This window comes from Onychomys torridus, chromosome 21, assembly GCF_903995425.1.
Source record: "Onychomys torridus chromosome 21, mOncTor1.1, whole genome shotgun sequence".
In the NCBI taxonomy this organism is placed as follows: Eukaryota; Metazoa; Chordata; class Mammalia; order Rodentia; family Cricetidae; genus Onychomys; species Onychomys torridus.
In genome coordinates, this window is record NC_050463.1 from 33,982,719 (window position 1) to 33,997,350 (window position 14,632).

At 44.3% G+C, this 14,632-nt stretch overlaps 1 protein-coding gene across 1 annotated transcript in view; it reads right to left on the bottom strand.

Annotated features, from left to right (window-relative positions):
• Positions 1-6,610: 6,610 nt before the first annotated feature.
• The window catches only part of Selenoi (selenoprotein I), a 35,410-nt gene continuing 27,388 nt past the window's right edge, over positions 6,611-14,632 (bottom strand). The window contains exons 8-10 of the mRNA XM_036170694.1: positions 12,856-13,036; positions 11,846-12,031; positions 6,611-8,629 (exon numbers count right to left, since the gene is read on the bottom strand). Coding sequence (XP_036026587.1) covers positions 8,531-8,629; positions 11,846-12,031; positions 12,856-13,036 — 466 coding nt within the window. The 3' untranslated portion in view covers positions 6,611-8,530. The remainder of the gene's footprint in view (positions 8,630-11,845; positions 12,032-12,855; positions 13,037-14,632) is intronic.

Below are 14,632 nucleotides of genomic sequence, written 5' to 3' on the forward strand. Positions count from 1 at the left end.
ACATATACGGTGCCAAGGTCTTCTTAAAATACCTATCCTAGGGAATAAGGGGTTCTTTGAGGAGACTGATCAGTTTTATTCAGCATTGTACACTAAAGCATCTACCATACCTGCTACATGGTAAGAGTTTAGTGTTCACATGTAGAGTGAAAAATGCAGATGGATCTGTATGCTTATTCTGATTACTTATCTTTTAAAAGCTGGTATGGCACAAGAGGCATCAAAAAACAGCTAAAGCTGGGGCTGGAGAGATGGCTCAGTGGTTGAGAGCACTCGCTGCCCTTCCAGAGGACCTGGGTGTTGGGGTTTCTTAGTGAGATCTGAGCTTACTCTACCCAGCAGGGCTGCATAAGGGCATGGATTGACCACATGTGTGGTTACCAGGTGTTTGGAGGGTCTGCACTTGGCTGTGCTGGGGGGAGGCCTTTTGCTCCACCCCTTGGCATCTCTATAAATAGCCCTTTAGAAGAGACAGAAGGGGCTGGTGGGATTTGACCCAGGCCCTCCCGAGGCTATCCTGTGTTCCTATCTGTCTCTCCTCTATATTTTTATCTAAATATTTCCCACTTCTCCCTGCTCAAGAGTACCCTGGGGGAAAAAGTGGGGGCAGGTCCCCCACACCTGGGTCCAATTCCCAGCACCCACATGGCAGCTCAAAACCGTAACTCCACTTCTGGGGAACTTCACATCAATGCACATAAAGTAGAATTAAATAAACATTTTCTTTTAATTCCCAAAGCATTTAAGTGGAGTGATACAGATTTAAGAATTTATGTGACCTAGAACGACACTCAAGATTTATTAAAGGTAAAAATAAATAAAAAGAAGCAAACAAGTCTCTTAGAGAAGTCCACCATACCCATGCTTTCAGGTGTCTTTTCTGAGTGCTTTTTCTCTTAACCTCTAAGCTTGTGTGTGTGTGTGTGTGTGTGTGTGTGTGTGTGTGTGTGTGTGTGTGTGTGATTAAACCCCAACTCTACTTCATACAAAAAGGAAGATACGGTTCCTAGAAAGCATCACCCAATTTGACTTAAAAACCCATCATGGTACAGAGGACCATGTACCTACCTGCACGTGGGCCCAGTGCCTTAGCCTGGGTGGGCAGCCGGCTACCAGAAGTATCTGAGCCCCTAAGTCCACAGCTGCAGACCCCACTACAGAGAGAAGGGTGGCTTTGCATTTTGTCTGTTGATACAGGCAGTGTCTTACAGTGTAGCTCTGCCTATACTGGTGCCTACTCACATTGTACCAGGCTAACCTTGAAACTCCAGGCAATTTTCCTCAGTCCCCCAGCCCTGGGGTTATAGGTATGCATCACCACACCCAGCTGCTTAGTTTTCTGGGGGAGGGGGGCATGGGGACACACAACACATTGATCATATTTCACAAGTCAAGTCACAATTCTACATCTGTGTGTTCATACTAAATTACCTTACCTGGACTGTAGAGATGGCAGAAAGCCCATCACACCCTTTAGAAATGTCTTGGTTAATTTGTATATCCCAATCTGTGTAAAATTCACCAATTCAGTTGCCAGAAGGAAATCTTTATCCAATTTTAATACATTTTAAAAACCTTTTTAGTATCTAGTGTTTGAAGGTAGAGGCTGGGATGATGGCTGCTTGCTTCCCACCAAGCCCAACCACTCCATGGGACCCCCATAGTGGAGAGAAACAAACCCCACAAATTGTCCTGACATCCAGGCGTGGGCAGTGGCATACCCTTCCGCCAATATGTACATCCTTAAAATGTACGTATGAGGAAAGGAACAGAGGAAGCAGAGGAGCCAGGAGCTGTGTTAGAGCTTGGACAACAGCTGAAAGGTTTTTAAAACTTAACCTAGAGGGTACAGATACAAGATCAGTTGGTGGAGAGCTTGCCTAGCATACATGAAATCCTGGGTTCAATTCCCAGCACAGAAATTAAATGGGCTATGGCGGCCCATGACTGTAACCTCAGCACTCAGGAGGTAAGGCAAGAGAGTCAAAAGTTCAAAGTCATCTTCAGCTACACAATATCTGAGGCCACCCTGGGCTACATGAGACCCCATCTTTTAAAAGTTCATAAAGAGTGTAAAATAGTTAGAAACAAAAATCAAGTTTGTGTTTATACTTCCACTCTCCTGGAGGAATCAAGGAGGAACGTTGCTGTCACTGGTCATACCCAGGATGGCCTTTGAAAGCAAGCTGGTCTTCTTATACCCCAAACAAGCAATAACCAGAAGGAGAGCAACAATCCCCTTTCCAGGGCTAGCAATGTAGTTCAGCTGGAACCCCAGCACAAGGTAAACCAGGCCAGATGGTACACACGCCTGTAATCCCAGTAATGAGTGAACAAGATCAGAAATCCAAGGTCATCTTGGGTACATTCTTGACTACATATCAAGTTTGGGGCCAATGAAGGCTAAGTAAGACTCATCTACCTACCTATCTATCTATCTATCTATCTATCTATCTATCTATCTATCTGATGTATGTATGTGTGTATACACACATACACACACAAAATCAAACCTTTACTATTGTGCTTTACATTGACCAATGGTTCTGAATCAAGCAGTTGGGACTGCTTCCCATTACAGAGCCTTCCCTTTTACACCTACCAAAGAAGGACCCCCCACCCCAAAAAAAGAGAGACAACCTGAAACCAATTAAAAGGATTTAAAAATTATTTTTATTACAATAAATATTTATCAATAAAAGAATTAAACAGTTTAAAACTAAACCCTACTGCTTTACTTTTGGAGTTCACAGCAGCAGACATGACCATAAATCCAGTTGAGAGGTCAAGGCTTCTAGAATCAGGTGACAAGAAACAGGTCTTGATTATCTGGACTAGCAGCAGGGAACAGTAACACAGATAATGAAAAAAAAAAAAAATCACATTCAAACACCTCAGGGTATTCTACTACACATCACATCACAAGACTTGGAACATTCCAGTAAAGTTAAGCAAGCTGCAGAGCTCTGCTTTGGCAAGGGCAAGTATTTCCCTGAAGGAGTTCACAGGCACACTGCTCCCAAAGCTGCCTCCTAGTCAAAAAGGGCCCAGCAGACCCAGAAACTTCAACCCAGCAGCCAGTACTCTCAAAACCAGTCTTTCTGGATCACCAGTTCCCTGATGAAAAGGAAGTGGAAAGTGATATACCTAGAGGGCTTTCTCAAGGCCTGAGATGGCTCCAAGTGGGTAAGTGGCTTTCCATGTGGACCATGGGCACACCGAGTCCACACAAAGCAACAGTCTAGTGAGGGTTACCACCTGGCTGATAATCAAGAGTAAACACCATGTAGATACCATATCATATGTACAGACAGAGAATAGGTGTACATATTAAACGTGTATATACACAGAGCACATGGAAGCAGATTAAAGACATGCTACAGATTTCCTATTAGCACAGCAAGTCCTATTAGGCCAGCTACAATGAAAAGTATTTGAAAGTGGGAAGATGTTATGTCCTTGTTATCTTTATCACTGATACAATTTCCATTCTTTGCAGGGAACACATCCTGCGTGCTCCAGTGTGGTTTGTAGGTGCGGAGGGAAGGGATGGGATTGTACTCTTGCTTGCGAAGACAACAGAAAACCTACTGGTAATGGCACCAAATTAAACTCCCAGCCATGATTCCTGCCACACATTCCTAGCATAGGACATGAAACCTTACTCAAAACAGTAACCACATCTCTTTTTTACCCACCATCATTTAGCTCACTGCTGGGTGGGAAAGGAAAGCGCAGGTGGCCTGCTTTGGTCACTGGTCACTGTGGTCTTCCACTCTGCCCCCAAAGAATTCGGAGTTCAATACTGACATCTGCTTTCTTGGGACATTCTGAAACGAGCTAATCATTAGCTCATGATGAATAACAGTAATTGCAATAGATCAGTGATGCAGCCAAGTTAAAACAGGCCACTTCCAGAACCTGCTTAGTTACCTCAAGTAGAAACTACACAAGTTCCAGGCCATGAGTTTTTTCTCTAGATATGAAAAAAAGTGCTTACCAGGTATATACCACAATCAAGACTGCATCAAGAATTATTTTTGTTTATGAAAAATCCAAGTGTACACTTACTTTGATTGTTAACCAAAGAAACTGCTTTAAGAGATCTTGTAGCCAATGTGATAGAAAACGCCCACAGTGCTGGTCCCTTCCTGGATAGTCAAAGCACTCTTTGATTTCTGTTTTAGAGCTGAAGTAGGCACTGGCCTCGCTTTCTATTGGAGACTTTCAATGGCCACGATCCAACTGCCATAAACATAGCCAGACTGACCTAGTCCGGCTTTCGAAGAATGATTCTCTGAAAGGGAGACAAGAGGAACAGCCCAACAGCCCAGAACAGCCTTCCTTGTTCTGCCCAAAGGTATTTTCCTAGAGAGACAAGCAATACTCTCAAATCAGTCCGTGTGGCACTTCCAATCCTGGGAACCCAGCCTTCCTCACTAAATGAACAAGACCTTGTTCAGGCTGCCTGTGGGAGATCTCCAAATGGCAAACTCCTCCTGCTACCCTAAATGTGAGCTTGTTCCATGTCTATAAAAAGAACAGATCCCCGCTGAAAAGACAGAGACAATAGCCAGCTGCTGTACTATCTCTTGAGGGTCTGTTTATTAATAGAGCAAAGCACACTACTAACATGCAGGCTGGAGAGTAAGTTACATTTAGTTTGTACTGTAAAAACCCTGGAAATGAATCAGCCAGCAAAGCCAATTCCCGAGGCTCCATGCAAGAAAAACAAAAAACAGAAAACAAAACATCACCACTTTCTCTGGGAAAGTTGGATCAGCATGATTTACCACGGACCCTGAAGCCACTGTCTGCTCTGACGTCAGTCACTTGTACCACTGTTGAAGAGGATTATAAAACAAAAAATCCAAAATATACACATCACACGGGTTACATAATAATAAAAGAAAAGCAGAAATGTATGCTAGCTTTTAAAAATTCCTAGAGCCTCACACATTCAAGTTTCAGTGATTAATTCAATACCACTTTCCTGCTAGGAATGTCCCTTTCAATGCAGTACACTAGTTACTGTTCTTTCTGAAAGGCTGGAGCAGGGGCAGCTAACTATAATAAGATTACTCACCCACGGGATGCTCAAGACAGGGCATGCTGCCTTCAAATGACACTTCACAGGACAAAAATAAAAATTCTGGTCTGATGTCACAAATTTCTGACAGACAGAGGGCTTGACCAGAAGTGAGTCAAGATAAGGCCACTCTGAACAGAGGCATCACCACAAACAATACTTCTCTGCTTCTGGCTTTGGGAGACTCAAAACTCAAAAGCTGCAACCCACAGGTTTTACTTCCTCTCTGGGGTAGTTCCCAGTCCTTCACCAGCCAAGAGATAAAATGCCTTCACCATCTGAATGTGGCAAGGTCTGGAGGCAACCAAGCCTGGGCTCAATGAGCTGTTTCTGCCCTATGTGGTGGCTACAAATAGGTTTCAAGTTCTAATAAAAAGGGGGAAAGTAGTCCGGCGGTGGTGGCACACGCCTTTAATCACAGCACACAAGAGGGCAGGCGGATCTCTGAGTTCAGGGCCAGCCTGGTCTACAGAGTGAGTTCTACGACAGCTAGGGTGTCCTTTCTGGAAACCTACCTCCAAAAAGGGGGGGGGGGGGGGCAGGGAGCAGTACTGGACTTAAATACCTCCAATTTTAAAAAATTATCTTCATGGAGTTGAAGTCTGCTTCGGGAAGCAAGGTGCCGCCCACACATCTTCTGACTACAACATATTCCTTTAATGTTCAGGTTCCAAGTCACAAGCAACATTCTTGGCATGTACTTAGCATGTGCTAACCGCAGACATACATCTCCCTCCCCAGTGCCTGAGCCAAGAACAAATGGCAGTATTAGAGGCAGTTTGTAACATCCTAAATCATGTTCAACGTTTTCTTCTTAAAAGTGGAATTAAAAGTATGTCATTCGTAATAGTGAAATGCCAAGGAAGAATGGTTATATTTTTACTTCAAAGTTACTCTACAGCATTAAAACCTATCAACTATTACTATTTCTCAAGACAGTGATTGTGGCAATTTCAAGATCATAAGTATTATCGAAAGATCAGAGGTGGTAGCCTCTATCCAAGTATTGTTAACATCGTTCTATCCCACACCCTCTCAGATACAGGGAGATTATTTTCTGACAAGCTTGAAAGGGCTTTTTCATCCCAAACCCAAAGAGAAGGCTCTGAAGGTGTCTGTGGTATGCAAAGCCCTAGACTGGCTAAGGCACTCTATTCCCCACGCACAGAAAGCATGAGCACTCCCCCAAACACTGGGAAAAGCTGAGGGGTCAACTCACCCAAATAGTGTGCATAAGCGTTCAGTACATTTTACATCTGGGAAGTGCAGAGGAAGGGGCGTGACGGAGACGCACAGAGCTCGTGAGGACCCAGTCCCTCATCCCCTCTTGTACCGCTACAACAAATGGGTCTTTTAAGATGCACCATCAAGACAGAGGACATGAGCAGGCTAGGAAGGAGTCCCAAGTCCACAGGATTCTGAACCACTGACTGCCAGTTCCGCTTCCTTGTCAGTAGCCTTCCACTCAACAGTGTCAACAAAATTATCTAAACTAGAATTCTTTACCATCACAGAGACATGTTAAACACAAAACAAAAGGCACAAATGTATTTTCAAATCCACTTGATGCAATAAAGAGGACAGATACATTTAAAGGGAAAAAAAGGGCATTAAATTATAGGACAGGATTCTTCAGTATACTGCATAAGGTGAAGAAAGTCTGTGGTCCAAATTCATTATTTTATAAATATTTATGTTATTTTCTTTTATACAAATGATTATTCTTGTGTACAAGGCCAAGAAAAGAGTGAAATCATCAACCAAAAACCTTATCACAAAGCTCTTTCCCGACTCCGAGTTGCCCAATTCAGTTCTACAGAGCTTGAGTACACAGGACCGTTATCTTCATGTAACTGGCTTGTTTTCTGACCTCCATGACGGCAATTTATTAACGAACACAGAATCACTACCCACTTTCCACATCAATTTCTGCTTTCATATTTTTGTCTCAGAGAAAGTCCCCAGACACACATAAGCCTTACAAACAATTAACACTGAGCCCAGAACTGTGGGGTAGCTCCTGGATCACTCAACAGCCTACACAACAATGATTAGGATTTAAAAAACGTTCAGGCGGAGTATCAAGCAGTTACTTTTACAAAGCAGCAGACAGAACCTCAACAAAGGAATGAGCTACAATATTTAAAGATGGTCACATTAGAGGTGATAACAGTTATGAACTTAATTACATATCAACACAATGGTGCCTATCTTATCCAAGTGCAACCTACCCAAAAAAAAAGGGGTTTAAGACACACTCTTCATTTAAGCACAAACCTCATTCAGTGGAAATTAAAACCAGCAAGAAATTTCACCACCAAACTAAATAAAGACAAAGCCCAAAGAAAGAAAGCATCCACATTCATAAAAAGGTGAGATTTATAACAGTACAGCCAAAGGGGTCTTTGTGTTGTCAGTAAACCTCAAAAATTAGTGAGTCGAATTAAGGGAGGAAATACTCAGAAAGGCAGACATATCCAAAGTTTTCTTTAAATAGGGAGGTGGGAGAGTTAGGGGAGAGAGAGTCTCTCTGCCTTATTGGTGTGAGATTAAAAACCACAGCACCTCACCCCCAGGAGAGAAAATGAAAGCAAGCCAAGACAGGTGGACAGGCAGTGCCAGGGTCTGATCTGGTCACCAGGCAGTTCTGAGATTCCTGACTCCAGTTTAACTCCTCTCTCACAAGGTACTGTGTCTGCAGCCTGGTGAGGATGGGACTGCCACGCACAACCTTAAGAATCAGAGCTCACAGGCACCTACCCAATCCTGACAGGAAGAGGTACCACAGGTAAACAATGAACTGCACCACAGTGGTCAGCTGCACTTAGAATCCCTTCTCTACAGAGTAACCACACTTCTCTCTAAAAGAAAATGAAACCATTTATTGGCATCTAGCCACAGTAAGAGCCAGGACCCCAGACACCTTCTAGAAGTTTCCTGGGAGAGCCACAATGATTTGGCAAATAAGCACTGTTGTGCAGTTTGGTATCTCTGCCCAAAGAGATTTTTCTGACGCTTTTCTACATTAGATTTGGGCTGTCTACCATTTCCGTAGCTAAAGACCTTCTATAAAGCATCAAATATTAAGACATGTTGTGGCTATCTGAACATTATTAGTGTTCCGGAATCAATCTGGGGGCTTTAGACATAAAAGTAAAGCATCCTTAACTCTGTATGAGTCGAAACATTATGGACTCATGAAGCTAGGAACATTTAGCTGGTTTAATGTACACTGTGCTTAACCAAAATGTTTCATGGTTTTATAAAAAAAATAAAGTTGGAAGTTAGAAAATCCAAAATTCCACAGCTCAGATCATGTTCATTCCTGCTGTCCACATGCCTGCCACACACTGCGATCCCACATCAGTCAAGCAGACCAGTTTAGTCCAATGGTGATGGAGGAGATATTTACAAGCATCTATTTACAGGACTTCCTGAAGACTACAGGCCGACGTTCTTTTCTTCCATTCCTAGTCAATCGGAGTTTGGTTTCCTCAGTGAAAAAGGGTAGATCTGAAAATGGCCGCTCAGCTGCTTCACCTACAGAAAACCAAACACAAGACGGTTACAACCCGGACCGGATTCTTCTGGGAGCATACTCAGAACTCACCCTCTCGGACAGGGCCTTACTGACACAGGAAAACTACCAGGAACAAAACAGTTCTGCTGAACCAAGTTCTAGTCACTCTAGTGGAGCCTTCTAGAGCAGACAAATACACACGCAAACCTATTGAGGAACTACATGATTATCAGCCCTCCAACAGCCTGCAAAGAAAACAATTACCTTGATAAGTTAGACTCGGTAGTTAGCTTCTTATAAAACTCTGCTAGGAAATGCTTCCTAGCCTGGATAAAACAGTGAAAAATCAGTCTGTGAATCTGAAGGCCGTGCTGGCTGGGGTATCCCCGGCAAGAGACAATTCTTCGATACTTTTCATTTATGTGTAAGTCAAGACTTTGTGGTTTCTGGTTAGAAGCAGTAAATTGCACAAAGATGGACAGGAAGGATGTTCTTCCTGTTAGCATGTTTATTCTCTAGATTACTTAAAATTATCCTTTATTTTTTAAGTTTGATTATTTTTGTCTGTGGGTATTGCTTACATGTATGTTTGCTCACCATTTGTGTTCAGTGCCCAAGAAGTCCGGAAGAAGGCATATATATGGTCCCCTGGAACCGGAGTTATAGATGGCTGAGCCTTCACGTGGATGCTGGGAACTGACCCCAGGTCATCTGGTCCACTGAGCCATCTCTCCGGCTCCCCATTTTCTTTTTAGATTTACGTGGGGAGAGGGGCACATGTGTGTCACCGTGTGCATGTGAGGTCAGATGACCGGGTGCAGGGACCGGCTCTCTCCTTCCACCAGGAGGTTTGGAGGCTTGGGAACAAGCAGCCACTTTACTGACTCCATGAGAATTTCGTTTTTATTTATTAGTACTGGATATGTGCATAGTACATGTGTGCTATGTCACACATGTGGACATGTAGAGGTCAGACGACAACCCTGTGGAGTCAGTTCTCTCCATCCATCTTTATGGGGGTTCCAGGATCAAATGCATGTTACCAGGCTTGCAGGCCTCACCTGCTGAGCATCTCACAGGCCCTAGTGTCCAGATTTTACTAATAAATGTGCACTACTTTTTTTTTTTTTTTTTTTTTTTTGAGCTGAGGAGCGAACCCAGGGGCGTTCTACCACTGAGCTAAATCCCCAACCCAGGATACCACTTTTATAATGTAAAAAGACTGAAGGCTGCAGTGGGATCAGTGAGTAAAATGCTCACGTAGCACGTGTAAGACACTTGGTTCAATCCTCAGCACTGGAAAAAATATTGGTACTGGGGCTGGAGAGAGGGCACAGTGGTTAAGAACGTGTACTATGCTTACAGAAGACCAGAGTTCAGTTCCCAGACCCACACTGGCAGCTCATAACTGCCGGTAACTCAACCCCACAGACCCACAGCACCTGATTCCCTCCTCTGGCTTCCACAGGCCCTACACTCACATTACAACTCCACACACACAAAAGGGATGTGTTTTGGTGGAAATGCAGTTTCTAAAGAGACGATTCTAGCCAGGTGTGGTGGCACACCTTCACGCCAGCTCTCAGGAGACAGAGGCACGTGAGGCAGAGCTCCGTGCCTCCCGGCCTGTCTGGTCTCCAGCCAGTTCTAGACCAACTAAGACCACACTACATAGCGAGACTTTGTTTTGAAATAACAAGACACTGGCAATAGCATTCTATCACCCATATGATCAATGAAAGAGCAAGCTAATGGCCAAGAAAATTGGCCGAAAGCATATAATGAATCTTTAAAAATAAATATAAACAATTATCTGACACCAGTTCATCAGGTTTCTTTCTCACAACACTAATCCAGAAATGAGGATGTTTTGTCGTCAAACTGACCCTCAGCAGGGCTCCTTTCAGACCAAACTCAGGGAGCAGGCGCTAGAGCAGCAGTGTGGATGCCCAGGACACACCCATCCCTGCGGTTATCCAATCACAGACAAGTGTCTCCACTCCTTCACACTAAGGGTGTAAAAACTCAGTCACTAGGGAAACAAGATCAACCCATGAGGACTAGTAAACTGGGTACTACTGGTGCGCTCCCTGGTCGACTACTATGCAGCAATGACGGAAATATGTAAAAATAACTAGAAAACTAAAAAGCTGTTGGGGTGCGAGGGAGAGAGGCACACGGTCTGACATCGTCGTCCACTCATCCTGACGAGACTCTTACTCGGGAGGAGAGCAGTGGGCATACAAAGTACTTGTTTATGCTTGTGGTTTCTGGAGACGGGGTTCTGCCACGAAGCCCAGGTTAGCCTCAGCTATCTCCCGGCTTCTTCGTCCTTAGTACTGACAGTGGTGCTCTGCCACTCCTGAAAATACTAATACATTATACAAATACATTATTCGCTGATAAATGTAAAGGCTCCTGAGATAAAAACTGAAATATTGCAAATGACTTCCTCCAGTCTAAAATTCTAGTCTGCCCGAGCTGGCCAGCGGCTGTTTTGTTTTCGAAAGCTGACACAAGGGAGAGTCATCTGGGAAGAGGAACCTCAACCGAGAAAACGCCCCCATCAGACTGGCCTGTGGGCAAGCCCGCGGTTCCCTTTCTTGATTAATGACGTGGGAGGTTCCAGCCTATAGAGGGTGGTGCCACCCACGGACAGATAGGCAGTCCTGGGTGCTATAAGAAAGCAGACTGAGCAAACCACGGGGAACGAACCAGTGACCAGTGTTCCTCCATGGCCTCTGCTTCGGCTCTTGCTCCAGGCTCCTGCCCTGACTTCCTTTGATGATGGACTGTGATATAAAACTGTAGGCGGAAATAAACCCTTTCTTTCCTGCTTTTGGTGATAGTGTTTATCACGGCCACAGAAACCCTACTCCATTTCTCACAGGATTAGGAACAGACCGGAGAGGACTATAAACCAATGTTTTCCCCAAATTAAATTAGTAAGCAATAAAAATGTCCTAGGACTAAAGAAACAGAAACTAACCGGATTACCTGGTCTCATATAGTGAAAAGCACAGACAGTGTTTCCTCAACAAGAAAATGGCTTATATAACGATTTAAAATAAGATATACCAATCTGCAGTTGGTATAATCATTAGAAAAGCGTCTGAAATTACACACTTACATGTCACCCAAACCTGTCTCCGCCACATTCCTAGCTGTCACACTAAGCCAGCCTCCTCTGCAGCTGCCCCCCAGTCTATATTCCTGTTCCGCTCTCCAGTACTCACCACTTGTATTCCGTAGTGGATGTGAGCCAGAGTGAAGGCTGCCGTGAGCCCGTGAAGGAGAAGACTCTCCAGGTGGGAGGCTGCCGCACCCATGCTCACTGTGCTCACAACCAGGAAGAGAGGAAGCAGCAACCAGTTCAAAGTCGGGCACCGTGTGCTGCTCATTTGGCAAACGATTAGCTTACACTTGGGAGAAGCAAAGAGGGGAAGGAAAGAGGGGCATTGGTTAGAAAGCACTTCCCAAACTGGCCACACTTACAAAGCTTTCAAGACTGTTGTCAATAGCTCTCAATGGCTCAGGGCCCCAGCTGGCCCGACCCCACCCTTGAAGCACTGATCTGGGGACGTGTAAGGCTGTCATGCTGGTTAATCTCCACTAGGAGCTGGACTAGATTTAGAATGGTCTCGGAAACACACCTCTGGGCATGTCTGTGGAGGAGTTTCCAGAGAGGTTTAAAGGAGGAGGGAGGACCCACTCTCTATGTGGGCAGCACTATCCATGCGCTGGAGTCCTGGACTGAATAGAAAGAAAGAGGTGAGCCGAGCACAGTCCCTAGCTGCTTCCTCACGGCAGCTGCAACTGACCCACACTGTGACCTGACGCCATTCTCTCCCTTCTGACAGCAAACGGACCCTTCCTTAAGTGGCCGTCAGGTTCCCTGCTACGGGCTGAGAAAGGAACGGACCTAGATGCCACGGAAGGTATTTCCTCACAGTGACAGCTGAGAAAAGAGAAGGCGCTCCCAATTTTAAAACTATGCCATGTGAAGAACAAATTTCCAAACAGCCTCCTAAGCCTTGACACAGGAGAACTTCTTCATGGAATGACAACCTCTGACCTCCGACTTCCAATCAGCAATAAGCACCTTTCAAAGCTGCTTTGATTCTTTTTTTGTTCTGTTATTTTGGTTTTGTGAGTTGTGGTCTCATGTAGCCCAGGCTGGACTTGAATTATAGGCATAAGCTACCACATCAGGCTTATCTGATTTTTTAAAAAGAAAAAGTCTTACTGTAATATTGGCAAAAGCTGTTCCAACCATGAAGTAGAATATTCTAGGATGGATTTCTAAAATATCTGAAGGAGAGCGGAGGATCCACACTGTAGACAAAATGAAGAGCAAACCCGGGGAGAAGAGAGGGACCATGGCTTCGTAGACGGAACTGTGCTTCAGGGTGTTGCTTTTATAACTTCTGCAAGATCAATACAGACACCATTACATCTAAGACACACACCTAGCACTTACCGTCTCCAAACTCCTTTCACATGTATCCCTAATGTACACCTACAGTCCTACAGCACACAGAACCAACACCATTAGCCCCACTTTAAAGACAGCCTGAGTTAAGATGAAATGCTCTAAATTTACTCATTGCTACCAGGGCCAGGATTACAACTGAGGTTCTGCTTGATCAATCCCGCTCTGTCCTCCGTTTCTCTATTTTAGACAGGGTCTCACTAGGTAGCCCTGGCTGGCCTAGGACTCACTATGTAGATCCACCTGCCGCCGTCTCCAGGGTGCTGGGATTAAAGTAATGTACTACCATGCCTGGCCCCTTTCTTACTTTTTAAACCAAACAGTCAACAGCTAAAGTAAGAATGGAAAGAACGGGGTTAGAGAGATGGCTTAGAGCAGTGGTTCTCAACTTGTAGGTCACGACCCCTTTGTGGGGGGTGACCCCTTCACAGAGGTCACCTACCAGATATTTACATGATGATTCCTAACAGCAGCAAAATTACAGATATGAAGTAGCAAAGAAAACAATTTTATGTTTGGGGGTCACCAAAACATGAGGAACTGTACTAAAGGGTCTCGGCATTAGAAAGGTTGAGAAACTACTGGCTTGGAGATTAAAAGTCCTGACTATTCATCCAGGGGACTGAGTTTGGTTCCCAGTACCTACATGGAGGCTCACAACCATCTGTAACTCCAGTTCCAGGGGATCTAATACCCTCGTCTGGTCTCCCTGGGCAACAGGAATGCATGTGGTACAAAGTCATACATGCAAGCAAAATCCATACATATAAAAAAAAATTTAAAGGGATACGGACAGGGCAGATATATTTCACACAAAAGACCCTGAAGAGAGGGGCTGGAGAGATGGCTCAGAGGTTAAGAGCACTGGCTGCTCTCCCAAAGGTCCTGAGTTCAATTCCCAGCAACCACATGGTGGCTCACAACCACCTGTAATGAGATCTGGTGCCCTCTTCTGGCCTGCAGACATACATGCAGACAGAACACTGTATGCACAATAAACAAACAAACAAATAAATAAAATGAATGAATAAAACAAATAGAATACACAAATGAATCTTAAAAAAAAAAAATAAAAAGACCCTGAAGAGAGACAGCCAGCACCTCTTGAAGTCTCTAAGTACACTGGGAGTAATCCAGCATGCTTGCTCATGTGAACAGGGTTCCTGTTCTAGTCTTGGTTTAGTTATTGATCACATTACCTTGGACAGTGTATGGCCAATCAAAGCCTCATCTATAAGAGGAGGAAATGACTCCAATGATCAGTATGGCTTGCCAATTGTAAATGCTATCACTTTTTATTTTTATTCATTCATTCATTCATCTATTTATTTTGGTTTTTTGAGACAGGGTTTCTCTGTAGCTTAGGAGGCTGTCCTGGAACTCGCTTTGTAGACCAGGCTGTCATTGAACTCACAGAGATCCACCTGCCTCTGCCTCCCGAGTTTTTTTTTTTTTTTAAAGATGGGGTCTTATTGTGTACTGTTGGCAGACCTGGTACTCAGTACATAGCCCAGGCTGGCTAGCCTCAGCC